The 14,379-nt window shown below is 47.5% G+C and overlaps 1 protein-coding gene across 6 annotated transcripts in view; it reads right to left on the bottom strand.

The window, feature by feature from the left end:
- Positions 1-12,998, bottom strand: part of RUBCNL (rubicon like autophagy enhancer) — a 41,581-nt gene extending 28,583 nt beyond the window's left edge. Inside the window, exon 1 of one of the 6 annotated variants that reach the window (XM_047755963.1) lies at positions 12,761-12,998. Coding sequence is in view for 1 of the 6 variants with exons in the window: in XM_047755966.1 (XP_047611922.1) it covers positions 2,275-2,393 (119 nt within the window). In the remaining 5 variants the exon portion in view is untranslated. Of the gene's footprint in view, positions 1-18; positions 241-2,274; positions 3,219-12,052; positions 12,318-12,760 lie in introns of those variants that run through there. The other 5 variants (XM_047755959.1, XM_047755960.1, XM_047755962.1 and 2 more) reach the window with 5 other exon arrangements.
- Between the last annotated feature and the right edge of the window lie 1,381 nt (positions 12,999-14,379).

Raw genomic sequence — 14,379 nt, 5'->3', positions numbered from 1 at the left:
AATCCAGGCCCTTCTCACCTGTTCACCCTCCAGAGGTCTCAACCACGCGGCAGGCCCTGGAGTCAGTCCCACAAGCGCTTGGCCCCGTTCTAGTCCGTCTGCCTGCAACGTTCTTCTCCCAAATGATCACACATCTGGCTCCTTCCCGTCTTATGAATGAATGGGTTATGAATGACTTCCTCTAAGACGTCTTTCCTAACAGCCTCTCTCAAACCAGTTCCCTTAGTCCTCATCATATCACCTTGCTTAATTTTCATCACCGTCATTCTCACTTCCTGATGTATTTCTTTCTTTTTTTTTTTTTTTTTAGCTCCTTAACTGTCAGCCCCGTCCACCCTCTCCCCCTACCCTCACAACTAGCAACTCCAGGAGTGCAGGAGCCTCATCTCAGAGTGGCGGGTGGGGGCTCAGTAAACATGACGGACCGAAAGAACAAAGCAGACAAAGTGGAGACAAAGTTCCGGGCTAAGGGAGAGACTGCTGTGCTAGACAGAACCGCAGCTGCATCTAGTACCAGCGACAGGTTCATCCAGGGCTGGAAGGCAAGACATGAGACTTTTTTTTTCACCCAGTGTTTAAAGATAGCCCTAAGGTAATGTGATTATTGAACTAAAACTCCTTGGGTTTTCTTCATTTGAGAATCTTGCATTCCAGGTCATAGCTTCTAGAGTGATGCAGATGTGTATATGCATGTGTGTGTATATATATATAGTTTTAATTTTATTTTCCTCACTGCTCTAACCCCAGTATGTATACCTTCCTGAAAACACAGCACAAGCTCCAAGTCACCAGTCACAAACTATCACAGGATTTGGTGACCACTGCCGGCACTCACTACCTGAAGTGTTTCAACCTTCTTCTCCTGACCTTGTGCCCCAATTTCTCTTTGTCACACATCTTTCCCTGCCCAGTAATTTTAGTGTTATAATTACCAAAAAACCCATTCCATGATGACTATGCTTTTATAAAATTCCCCAAACACAGAAGCCTAGAGTAAAAAGCAAAGCACTCTCATTGCACCAAGTCCCAGCAATCCGTCTTTCCCAGAAATAACACTGTCAACCATTTTATTCCTTCCAGACTTTTCTTTTTTGGCAAGAAGTAGATGTATTAAGATAGGACGCTTGTGAGAGGTACAAGCGGGCAGGCACGGAAGCTTTTCAATGAATGAACAGACCTTTTTCAATGAATGAACAGACATATGTCAGTTCAGGAGGTGTGTCTTGTTTTCTTTTTTATACACAAACAAGATTATACTGGACATATTCTTAAGTACCTGCTTTTTCTCCCTACAATATGTCTTGAGGGTGTATGTCCTTTTTCTTAAATCTCTTACCATTTTCTATGGTATAAATATACCATAATTTCTCAGCCAGACTCTTATGGATGAAAATTTATTTTCAGTTTTTCCACCAGTATAAGACATACTGCAGGGAACATCTTCGTTCATATTACTTTGGGTTGATCTTCTTTTATCAGATTTTTTTCTTTCAATAGTTCCAAGTTTAGGTCTGAGTCCACTGCCCATGAAAACCTCACTATTTCCAAAAGAAGGAAGATATGCAAGTCACATATTACTCTCAATTTTCTACACATCATATCTGTTTTTGTGAGGGGGAAATGATTACAGATGTGAAATCACATGAAAAATACACAACCTCAAACAAATGGTAAGCGACAGTGATTCCTGTTTATTCTTAAACAGATTCAAGATAATAATGCAAAGAGAGGCGTTCCTGTTGTGGTGCAGGGGAAACGAATCTGACTAGGAACCATGAGGTTGTGGGTTCGATCCTTGGACTCGCTCAGGGGGTTAAGGATCTGGTGTTGCTGTGAGCTGTGGTGTAGGCTGCAGACATGGCTTGGATCTTGTGTTGTGGCTGTGGTGTAGGCCAGCAGCTGTAGCTCTGATTCAACCCCTAACCTAGGGACCTCCATATGCCGCGGGAGCGGCCTTAAAATGCAAACATAAAATAAAAAAGATAATAATAACAATGCAAAGAGAATGGCACTGTTTATGAGCCTCACAGACACGGAACTGACTTATTTGCACTGAGCAAAAACAGACTTCCTTTATAAAAAGAAGCGGATGCTTGTTTCACTTCCTTCTAGAAAGTAGCTTCACGCAAACAGCCAGGAGGTGCTGGCTTTGCCAGGATATCAAAATGAGAACATTTTTGAGCTGGAACAGGCCCACAGAAATTCAAAGCCATATCTAAGGTCACAGCAGGGTGGTGGCAGAAAGGACAATAAGCCAGGTTGGATGCTCATTAAGGAGCATGAGTTTCTCTGAGAGGCAGAGGGACCCAAAGGAGAAAGCAATGCTTGGAAAGAAAGGCCAGACCCTCGCGATGGGAAACTATCTCTGTTTCTTGATCTTCGGGACAACACATAATTCATGAGACACCAAGGTACAGGTGCTGGTTGGTGTTGCTTGTTGCCACATTGCTTGTCGCTGCTAGTTATTCAACTAAACCCGTATTTACTGAGTGTCTACTAACATAACTGGCATTGTTTTTGTTTTGACAGCCCTGGGGTAACAGTAGTGACGAAAATAAGCTTCCTGCCCTCCAGCAGCTCACATTCTGGTGGAGGCGAGACAGTGACTGAACCACATGCATTCAGGCACGGGAGGGCCGTCGGGAACAGGAATCTAAGCAAAGCCTGGCATCTTCTCAAAGTCCCTGCCACTGTCATAAATGAGCTCCTTGGAATCAGAGATGCTTCGGTGCAAAGACAAACATCAATTTCCAAACCCATTTTAAAGGAAGAGAAACCCAGCTGCAAAGCGTACTGGCATTTTCCATTGAGATTTTCCTAGGGCGGGTGAGCAGAGGCCAAATTACGAGTTAACACATGGGCAGCAGCAAAGGCCGGAGACAAAGGAGAGCCTCCAGGACTCCCCCGCCAAGTCACTCTGGAAGGTCCCCGCTCTCGTTCTCAGGGGACCTGCTGAGAATGACTGCAGCACTAGGGCCACTGCAACCTCTGCAAGAGGGGCGGGCGACTCGGTTGGGCATGAGCCACCAGGACCTCTGCAGTGACCTTGCGAAAAAGCCTTGCGGACCGGATGCCAGCAGCACTTTGATGGCTGATAAACAGCTTTAGCTGCTCATCCCGCTGGCAACCTTAGAGATGCTCTATGAATGGGCACAGCATGTTAGGATTTCAGGTTTTCTTCTGCCTCGGCACTAACTAGTACTTCAATATAGAACTGGGAGCATCAGAGCAAAGACTCATCCTAAACGTTACCTTCTCAGTGAGGTCTCCCCGGTCACCCAATAAATAATAGCAACTGCCCCTCCCCAGGGGTCCTTCTCCTCCTTTGCAGCTGTTCCATTTTTTCTCCCAACTCCTCAGCGCTCGTCCTCATTTTATTTAACCTCAGGGACTAACGCCCACTAGAATATAAAATCTTTGAGGGAAATTTGTCTTATTTATTTATTATTATTTTTGAATGGCTGAACCTGTGGCATAAGTAAGCTCCCGGGTCAGGGTGAGCTAGAGCTGCGACCTACGCTGCAGAGGATCGAACCTGGGCTTCTGCGGTGACCAGAGCCACCGCGTTTGGATTCTTAACCCACCGTGCCACCGTGGGAACTCCTGGGCCATTTTTCAAAAATTGTATTTTCATCACGGCTCTATCTCCAGAACCTAGAACAGAGGCACAGAATAGGTGCTCAATAAATATATTCTTTGAGCTTATGAATGAAAGAAGGAACAAATTCACCAACAGTACCTATGCAGACTTAGGCTGGTTATTTCTGTTGCCCGAGGGAAGCCAAGAACAGATATCATGCTGTAGAACAATCTGGAGATCACGACCTAAAACGCCTGCCAACCATTTCCACAGAATAAAGGATATTAGAGAAGAGAAGTTACCAACAAGAGTTGAGAGAGGAAGAAAGGTCAAATTCATTTCTTTCAATGTTATGGTATCTTACTGAGCATGCTCAGTATGAGGCCAAAGCATGCAGAAGGCAAAACGATCTTTACCAGAGCATTCCAGCTCTTTGATTAATACATCTCCCCAGGGGTTCCCATGGTGGTGCGGTGGAAACAGATCTGACTAGTAACCATGAGGTTGCAGGTTCAATCCCTGGCCTCACTCAGTGGGTTAAGGATCTGGCATTGCCGTGAACTGTGGTGTAGGTCGCAGACATGGCTCGGATCCCGTGTTGCTGTGGCTGCGGTGTAGGCGGCAGCTACAGCTCCAATTCAACCCCCAACCTGGGAACATTCATATGCCGTAGGCGCGGCCCTAAAAAAAAAAAAAACAAAAAAACCCCAAATATACAGCTACCCAGGCCCTGTTCCCATTTTTCTGTATCTACTTCTGTTCGTGCTTTGACTTTAAACAAAGGCTCACGCTTCCCAAATATGTCTACGAACTCGCACTCTCACGGATCACACAGAAACCATTAAGATACCCAATGATGTGGCTCCACGGCTTCCATGACAGTGACCAGATCAGAGGAGACAGCTGCACTTCACTACAGCACAGGCTGAATGCCATGTTCTCACGCTACAGCACCAGAAAGGGAACGGTTCCATATTGGGATGGTGGCTGGTGACATCACACGAATCCTCTCCAGCCAGCCACACATTTGGCCATGAACTTATCTTTTGAAGGTCAGCTGTCAGAAGAACCCAGAGAAAGGACATAAAGCAGGGTGGGGTGGGAAGGGGAAGACCCAAGCAGAGCTAAGATCAAGGAACCCCAGAAATTGCCTAAGAGAACAGCAGGGTTGCCCAAGATGCATAAATGACCAACTTCCTGTGGGCACCAATTATGTCACACTTACCACTCTCATTCTGCACAATGATAACATATATTTCAAGGGTCATGAGGCCAGTTTGGGAACTGAAATGAGGGGGCCGTTAAGGGACTTGCCCAAAGTCTCACCATGAGTAATCAGCAGAAGCAGAATAAAAAGTCCAACACCTGATCCAAAGCTCTTTCCACTAGTATTTATATGTTCCCTTTGGGCTGAATTGAGCAGGATACTTTCAATTTCATTAGCAAGGTCATTTTAAGAATTTCCTATCAGATTTGGCACAAAGCATGGGATTAAGAATCATATAGGCCTTTAGAACAATTGTCCCCAGAATTTTATGATTATGACTTATTAGTTGTAAAAAACCAAAACCAAAACAAAAAACACCTCTGCATTTACATCTTCAACATAGGACTATTTACTTATAAACTTTACATGTGTACAGATACTCTAATACATTGTATAATCATAAAACATCATTGAAAACAGAATTCTGTGGGAATTCCCCTTGTGGCTTAGCTGGTTAAGAGCCTGACATAGGAGTTCCCATCGTGGCTCAACAGAAATGAATCTGACTCGTATCCATGAGGATGCAGGTTCGACCCCTGGCCTCACTCAGTGGGTTAAGGATCCAGTGTCGTTGCAGGCCAGCAGTTACAGCTCTGATTCCACCCCTAGCCTGGGAACTTCCATATGCCGTGAAAAAGAATCCGACATAGTCTCCACGAGTGAGGATGCAGCTTTGATCCCTGGCCTAGCTCAGCGAGTTAGCAATCTGGCATGGCTTTGGCTGTGGCATAGACTGCAGATGTGGCTCCAATTCGAGCTCTAACCCAGGAACTCCCATGTGCCACAGGTGCGGTCATATTAAAAAAAAAAAAAATAGCATTTTGTACTTGCTTTCCAGTGAATCGTTTTGTATCTTAAAGGTATATAGAGGGACCACTTTGGGGACCACTGCCCAAGTACTGTTTGACTCAAAACCTTATACACATAAATCAATAACTTCAAAGAGATCTCTACATGAATATAATTGGGTATCGCCATCAGACTCAGAAAAATAATGATACCAATGTCCTTGCCCCACAGCGAGCCACAGTCACCCCCTGTTTCCCAGGAGATCCTCTAAGAACCGCAGGCAGGTCTGACCTAGATGCCTCTGGAGTCTCCGCTTTGCCCTGGGACCCAGCGCGCATGAAAGCCCGTGGGCGCCCTTCGAGAGGGTGGTCTGTTTTCTCCACTCCTGCGGAGCTCCTGTGCACAAGCCCTGCTGGCCCTCAACACCAAACGCTCCAGGGGCTCCTCCTCCCAATGCCAGATCCCCAGGTGTGGGGCTCAGGACTCTCACTCCTGTAGGTGAGCCTCTGCGATAGTTACTTTCCAGGCTGTGGGCCGCCCACCGGGCGGGTAGGGGGTTGCCCCTCCTACTGTCTCAAGGTGGCCTCCTCTTTGTCTTCTGGAGTAGGATATCTTTTTTTGATAGTTTGCGGTCTATTTTGCTGAAGGTTGTTCAGCAGGTGGATGCAATTTTGTCGCTCCAGTCCTTCTCCTCTGTCATCTTCAGAAAAATGATACCAAAATTTACCAGAGTAAAGGCAGGGACCTGCGCTTCAAAGCTTGCTAGATTCCCATATTTGGGCAAAATAAAATGGGGAGTCACAACAGAAAACAATCTAACAGTTCCTCAAATGGTTCAACATACAGTTACCATATGACCCAGCAATTCCACTCCTGGCTATACCCAAGAGAAACGAAAGTATTATGTTCACCGTAAAAACTTGTACATGATTTTTTAAAAAATTGAGCTAGCCCTAGAAAAGGCAAAAAGACCAAAAATAAATAAATAAATAAATAAAATAAAAACTGAGCTATAATTGACATTCAGCACTGTATAAGTTCAGAGGTACAGCACAATGAGTTGATTCTTATACATCATGAACTGATTACCACAGTAAGCTTAGTGACCATCCATCAGCTTACACAGGGATAAAATTAAAGAAACAGGAAAAAAAACTTTTTCTCTTGTGATGAGGACGCTTAAGATTTGCTCTCTTGGAGTTCCCTCTGTGGCTCAGTGGTTAAGAACCTGACTCGTATCCATGAGGACGCAGGTTCGATCCTTGGCCTTGTTCAGTGGGTTAAGGATCCGGCATTGCTGTGAGCTGTGGTGTAGGTCACAGACATGGTCTGGCATTGCTGTGGGCTGTGGCGTGGGATGGCAGCTAGAGCTCTGATTCGACCCCTAGCCTGGGAACTTCCATATGCTGTGGATGCGGCCATAAAGAGACAAAAAGACAATAATAATAATGATGATGATGATGATGATGATACAGTGGGAGGTGCTATGGTACGGGCCCTCGCAGAACAAAGGGAAGGCAATGGTGCACAACCAGCATCTGTGTGCGCATGTGCAACTTGGTGGCAGTATGACAGATTCCCTATCCATGTGCAACTTTGTAGCACAGACCATCCAACCAGAACTTCCAGAATGTATGTTATGTTATAAGGGGGACAAAGGGACCAAAGTGTAAAAGAAAAAAATAACAGAGGGTATATAAGACAGCTCCCCGCTGCATTTGGGGCTCAGCCTTTGGATATGAATCCCCTGAGCCAGTGGCGGCACGAATGAACGCTGCTTCCTGGCAAAAAGCTTTGGTGTCCCGTCTCTCTGTACGAGAATCCTGCAACTGTGCCAGTGGGGGCCAGGGATGGAACACAGTTGGCCGTGTTGATCCCTGCTGAAGGTAGGAGAGGGGCACATGGACTGTGCTCTCTACTTAGCGTTTAAAATTTTCCATGAGAAAATTCCCAAGTGGAAAAAAACCTTCAACAGTCGCTCTATCTGTGTGTGTGTCCCTGAGCCACCTCTCTGTCCTCCTTCACTATCTCTGTACCCCAACACCTCCACACCATTTGCACACCTACACTCTTCTCTACTCCGCTACCCACCCCCCCTTTATTCAAATGGGGGACCTTCTCCATCACGCTACTAAAACCTGCATCGCTACGGCTCTACGCCACCCCCACCGAATGCTCTATTTTTCCCCATAGCGCCCGTCTTCTGATCTCTCAACCCCATCATCAGCTCATTACCAACACTTAGATGGCATTTTCTACTGCCTGACAAGGTTCTAAGCTTTCTTTTTTTTTCCTTTAAGATTTTTATTTATTCTATTACAGTTGATTTACAATGTTCTGTCAATTTCTGCTATACAACAAAGTGACCCAGTCATACATACACACATACACGTATATACATTCTTTTTCTCACATTATCCTCCAATATGTTCCATCACAAGTGACTAGACATAGTTCTCCGTGCTGTTGTTCTAAGCTTTCTAAGCACACATGCGCACACACTCCATTCTCCTAAAAAACCTATGGGGTAGACAGAACAGCAGCATCTTGATTTATTGATTTATTTATTGCTTTTTAGGGTCGCACCTGTGGCATATGGAAGTTCCCAGGGTAGGGGTCAAATTGGAGCTGCAGCTGCCAGCCTATGCCACAGCCACAGCAACTCTGGATCCGAGCCGTGTCTGTGACCTACCCCACAGCTCACGGCAATGGCAGACCCCTAACACACTAAGTGAGGCCAGGGATCGAACCTGCATCCTCGTGGATACGCGCTGCGCCACAATGGGAATGCCCAACTTTATTTTACAGGTGAGAAACTGAGGCTCAGTTAGTCAAAGGAGCCAGTTTCCCACCCAGGCAGTCTTGCTCCAAGTCCATGTTCTTCCCCACAAGAGCACAGGGGTGAAGGGAAGGCCTTTAAATCTCAAAGGTGCAAATATCTCTACAGAACAGAAAATTCACCGAGCGTGGAGTGGCCGCTGTGAGCCTGGCAATATCAGGAACACTGACACACTCACCTCCCTCAGCTCAAATCTCCACAGAGACCAGAGTCTAAATCAAAGGTGAGACCCTTGCCCCCCAAAAGATTTTATATAGGTCATAGGATAGTTCCGATGATTTGACAATTGAACCATATTCTTTAAAATACCCTTAAAATAGGAGTTCCCGTTGTGGCGAGAAGAGACAAATCTGACTAATGTCCCTGAGGATGCGGGTTCCATCCCTGGCCTCGCGCAGTGGGTTAAGGATCCGGCATTGCTGTGAGCTGTGGTGTAGGTCGCAGATGCGGCTCGGATCTGGTGTTGCTGTGGCTGTGGCATAGGCCATCAGCTGCAGCTCTGATTCCACCCCTATCCTAGCCTGGGGACGTCCATATGCCACAGGTGTGACCCTAAAAAACAAAAGAAAACAACCACCACCTTAAAATAAGCATGTACAGAAGTTCAAGTTTCCTCACCTCCTAGGTTTAAAGTGGCCATCCCAAAGCTATCGTCTAAGAACGACTTCCAAACAAAGAGAGAGAGAATAGGGAAGTAACTGACATCTATTTTCAGGACTTGGTTGTTCTCTGACCCGCGAAAGCTCCTTAAAATAAAAGAATGTAGAAGAATGTAAGGACTGGAAAAAAAAAAAAAAAAAGCCTCTGCCCTCCAATTTTTATCACCTGAAATCAATCAGAGAACCACAGCTGGCAGGCCATGGGTGCTATTTGAATATTTTTTTTAGGGCCATACCCACGGCACATGGAGGTTCCCAGGCTAGGTCGAATCAGAGCTACAGCTGATGGCCTACACCACAGCCTCAGCCACGCCAGATCCAAGTCACATCTGCGACCTACACCGCAGCTCACGGCAATACCGGATCCTTAACCCACTGAGTGAGGCCAGGGATTTAACCCGCATCCTCATGGATCCTAGTCGGGTTAACTGCTGAGCCACGACGGGAACTGCCCATGGGTGCTATTACAATGTTACTTGCCAGAAAAGCTGAGGTCTAATTTGCATTTCTCTCTTTTATTAATGTAATGCTAAGGATCCAAGAACAGAACTAAAGAATATTTTAAAACAACATACAAACATCATTGTTGGGCAAATCACATTAAGCAAGTCCTTTCCTCCAGCTTTTCCTCATTTGCCATCTGCCAGCCTGAGGTTACAGATGACAAAACACTCAACTCAGAAACCTCCCTTTGCATGAGTATTTTTCACAGTTCACGCACGCTCCATGTTCCAGAGAGAAAAAAGGATTCATTCAACATGGGATTATTATCACTATCGTGTAGATGTGAAAACTGAGGCTCAGAAAAAGGGAGTGAAGACCACAGAGCAACTAACGCGGCAGCAAGTTCAAGGTCTTGGGTCCTTGCTCCAGAGCCCTCGGTTTCACCCCTGCCCAGGCTGCCTCTTTGTGTGGGATAAAACCCAGTGTGGAAGGAGAAAAAAAAAAAAAACAAGCCTACCAATCAAATACAATAGTTATGCCAATGCGAGAGAAATTATGCACTTACTAGCTGTGTGACCTTGGACAAGGCACTTAACCTCTCTGTGCTTCAAGTTTACAGATTCTTGTGAGAACTAAATGGGTTATAACATGCATATCTGAGTCTGGCACACAGTAGTCTATAAATTATCACCATCAGTGTTATTTTGTAAAGATTTACAGTTCAGTATAAGACAGTCTAGTTTTAGTTCCCAAGCATTTAAATCAGTCCTCTTCCAACTTTCTTTTTTAGTTAAAATGGAAAAGCCAATCAGAGGCCGTATTTGCTATCATGGAAAGATCCACTATGACATACAGGCTCTAGTATTGCTCACATTTATAATCTCTGGAAGGCTGGACATGCTTATCTAAAAAGAACTACTTAAATTTTCAGTTATGCAAGGAACCACCGGACTCTCTCCTTTCAGTATTGGAAACATGAAGCTAAATTTAGTAATAAGAGAAACCATTCAAATGTGTCCCTGCTGTTCCTGTATGCTCTCTGTCTTGTGTACTATGACTCGCTGTGACTTCCCGAGCTCTTAATTTATCTTCCTCTGAAGACTTTCAAATTAAAATGCTTTTTCTTGCATGTTCATCCTTGGCTCTGACAGAATGTTCCCTTTGTCAGCAAACAAGAACTCCACCTTCAGGGAGCCGACAATGTTTTCAGAGCTTAATGGTCCCAGAAGAACACATCCATCAAATCTAAACCCCCAGCTGCCACACCAATGCCTCTCAACTTTCATCAACTCTAAGAGCAGCTCCCCCACTGAGTACACTCTCTAAGGAAGTCGATGAACTAGACAACGTTCTTGCCCTCTGACGCCACACTGTGGATGGGCAGTTTCACGGTGGCTGTGCTGGTGAAGAGGAGCTGCAACAAGAGATTGAGAAACACACATCTTGCCCTCTGGACAGGTAATCAGGCAAACGCCAGCACTGGCGTAAAGTTCCTGCCTTAACTCAGCTACAAACAAGCTTCCGTGGGCGGCCAGGATGGAAGTGTGGGCAGAAATGCGGTGATAGCTTAATTTGTAGAAACCACACTTTCTGCTTTTCAAAACACTACACCTCGCTCCAGTTATCTTCCAAACCACCCAGTGAGGTGAGGGCAGGAACTAGCCTCCCCCTTCTCACACAAGCAAACTGAAGTTCAACGAGGTCTGCTGACTTGCAGAGACCTCACTGCTATTCGACCTCAGGACAGGGTCTAAGAAACCCAAGCGCGCCGACCCGCAGTCCCTGCACTTATGCCTGCACATCTTCAATTCAAAAATCCTTCCAAATTCCACTGGAATAACACAGGGCAGCCCTTGAAATATCCCCTTTCCTCCGAGTCTTCATTCCATTAAGACTAAGTAACCCCTCTTCTGAAGCTTCTCCACATTCTCCAAGCTGACAGCATCAACTTGGCAGGAAGTCGGTAGCCAACATCCCCGCGTGGTCAAGGGCGGGCGGGGTGAGGGTGAAATGCCACCTCCTCTTTCCCAGCCGCAATCTCAGCAGGTGGATTTCACACCTGGCTCTAGGAGCGAAGCACGCGCGGCGCTTTCATGTTCCTACCCAGCGCGGTTAAGCAGCAAAAAGGTTGTTTGCCACCAGGTTTGCCACCAGGTTTGGGCTTGTTGAGGAGGCGGTCCTCCCCGGCCTTCGCCATCTGTGTGCGCGCTTTTGTGGAACCGAGAAAAGCCACCGAGTCTGCAGCTGCAACCCCGCGTCCAGGAGGGGCCGCGCGGGGCGCAGGCTTTGCGCTCACCTAGAGTCTCCCTGCGCTAAAGTGCCTTGTGATCCGGCTCCTGCGTCCCTCCGAATGCTAACCAAGCACAGAGTCGCCCGCCTACTCCCTTGCAAGTCAACTCCACAAAAATCTGCGACCCGCTGCGAAGAGCCCCCCTCCCACCTTCTCCCAGGGACTTGGCACTGCCCAGACTTACCTTGGGGTACCCAGTCTCCGCTCTGCGCACGCCTCTCTCGACCCCCTCTCACCACCCTCCTCTCCAGCGGCCTCTTCCCACTTGAACCCCCAGCCCCGCTCGGCTCACCCAAGTGGTGGAAAGCCAGGTGGGCGCCGCGCGTGGGCTCCTCGCGGGCTCGGGTCGGAGCAGTGCTGTTAGGTCACTACGCCCCCCAGGGGCCGAGAGAGCGAGCGAGGAGGGGGAAGAGGCGCCCTGACGCCGCCACCATTTCTCCCCGCACCAAAAAAAAAAAAAAAAAAAAAAAATCCGGGGCTCTGGCTGCAATCCGAGAAACTGCTAAGGAAAGGGAAGCGCCACTCCTGGGCCTGGGGCTCGCTGGGAGACGCCGAGGCGGCGAGCTCCTGGAAGGAACTCGGGCCCCCAGCGCTCCCCCGACCTCGGGCCCGGGGCGACGCGGGCTGACGACAGCCAGAGCAGCTGTGCTCCGCTCTCCCCCGGTTCTCTCCGGAAATCACGCCCTACCCTCTCTGGGGGCCCAGGTGGAAAAGAGCTTTTCGGGGTCGAAATGAGATAATCGCAGACCTGGCAGACGTGAATGCCCAACCCCAAAGCCCCAAGCAGCGGTTTTTAGCACCACTGTAACTGCCTGAAATGATGATCTATTTTTGCAATTGGGATTCAAGTCCGCGCTGAAACCAATGGGCCCAGCGTGGACCTGCAACTTACCCGGAGCGAGAGCCGCGTCTTTCTGACCTCGGCCGGCTGCTCCCCGGCCACTGGGAGGGCGCCACTGTCAGCATTCGTCCAACCTAATCGTCACCTCGTCCTCTTGCAGCGAGGGGGTTGGAATCCCATCACAGCTGTGCCGCCGAGAGCGCGCAGATCGCGGTGGAGGCTGGGGAGACGCTGCCAACCAATACAGAAAGTTTTCACAAATAGAAACCTAAGCCCTGACAGTAAGGCTGAGTGCACGGCGTCCCTGCCCCCTAGGGAGCTGCAGCGCGCTCTGGCAGCGCCCCTCACGTCTCTTGGGGAAAGAATCTCCCAGTTCCCTGCCCTGGTAACAGCACGCAGATAAGCCCCTCCTGGCTTGCTTAAGGAGAGGCCCTTCTCCGTACAACCCGCATCGCACTGCCTCTGGTCCCTTGGCTTTGTCCTTTGTCACTTCCAGGCCGTGGAAGCACAGTCACAGGTATTTGGGGCTTTATTTGCCAGGTGTGTCTTTGAAACACCCCCTCCTTGGTCCAGCCCGGCATGGAGTAGTTAAGAGCTGCGCATAGTGGCAACTTCTTCACATGAAGACCTAAGTGGGAAGCCAGGGAAAGGCTGTCAATCACCCGCTGACCTTGAGGGCAGCCTGAAGAACGTTGGATGCCTGGTGTTCTGCCTCAGGAATTCAAGTCTGCTGAAGGCTGACTGACATGACATTAAATCATGGGTGTTCCGTGGTGGCCTAGCCACAAAGGATGCCGCGGTGTCACTGCTGGGGTTCAGGTTCAATCCCTCTCCCAGAAACTTCCACATGGCACCTGAGTAGTTAAAAAAATAATAATCTGGAGTTCCCGCTGTGAGGCAATGGGATCCGCAGAGGCTTGGGAACACCTGGATGCAGGTTTCATCTGTGGCCTGGCCCAGTAAGTTAAGGACCCAACGTATTCACAGCTAAGGTTTAGGTTGCAACTGTGGTTTGGATCTGATCCCTGGCCCAAGAATTCCATATGCTGTGGGGTGGAAAAAAATAAACAAACATACAAACTGAATCGAGAAAGAAAAGTGTTTGGGATGTGAGCTAACACTTCCTGAGTGTCCTCTATGTGCCAGGCACTTTCCTTAATTATTTTAAGCAATCCTATCAACATCCGTTAAAACAAGAAATCATTTGTTCTGATTTCACAGGGGAGGGATCCCTGGCTTAGAGAGGTTCCCTTGCTTGCTCAAGGTCACAGGGCTAGGGAGAAGCACAGTCATGCTTTGAAGGCAGATATATCTAACACAAAACTTTGTGTCCAGTTTCCATCCAACCACTAGCAAGACACAGAAGAAGAATGAAATGCAGCAGCCAAAGCCAGACCCTTTTTTCAGGAATATTTAAAGAAGGAGAGGAATCAAGAGGAAACTGAGAGAAAATCTTAAAACAAGGGCAAATGTCATGCAGAGTAAATCAGAGTTTACTAGTCAAAAAAAAAAAAAAAAGAGAGAGAGAGACAGGAGTTCCCTGGTAGGCTAATGGTTAAGGATTCAGTGCAGTCACTTCTGTGGCTCTAGTTCAGGAACTTCCACATGGCTCTGGCATGGCCAAAAACAAAACCAACAAAAACCAAACTGAGTAGGTGGTAAACATAGCC

This window comes from Phacochoerus africanus, chromosome 13 (genome assembly GCF_016906955.1).
Source record: "Phacochoerus africanus isolate WHEZ1 chromosome 13, ROS_Pafr_v1, whole genome shotgun sequence".
NCBI lineage: Eukaryota > Metazoa > Chordata > Mammalia > Artiodactyla > Suidae > Phacochoerus > Phacochoerus africanus.
Note: the sequence above shows the minus strand (reverse complement) of the source record. Positions and strands in the feature narration are given on the sequence as shown.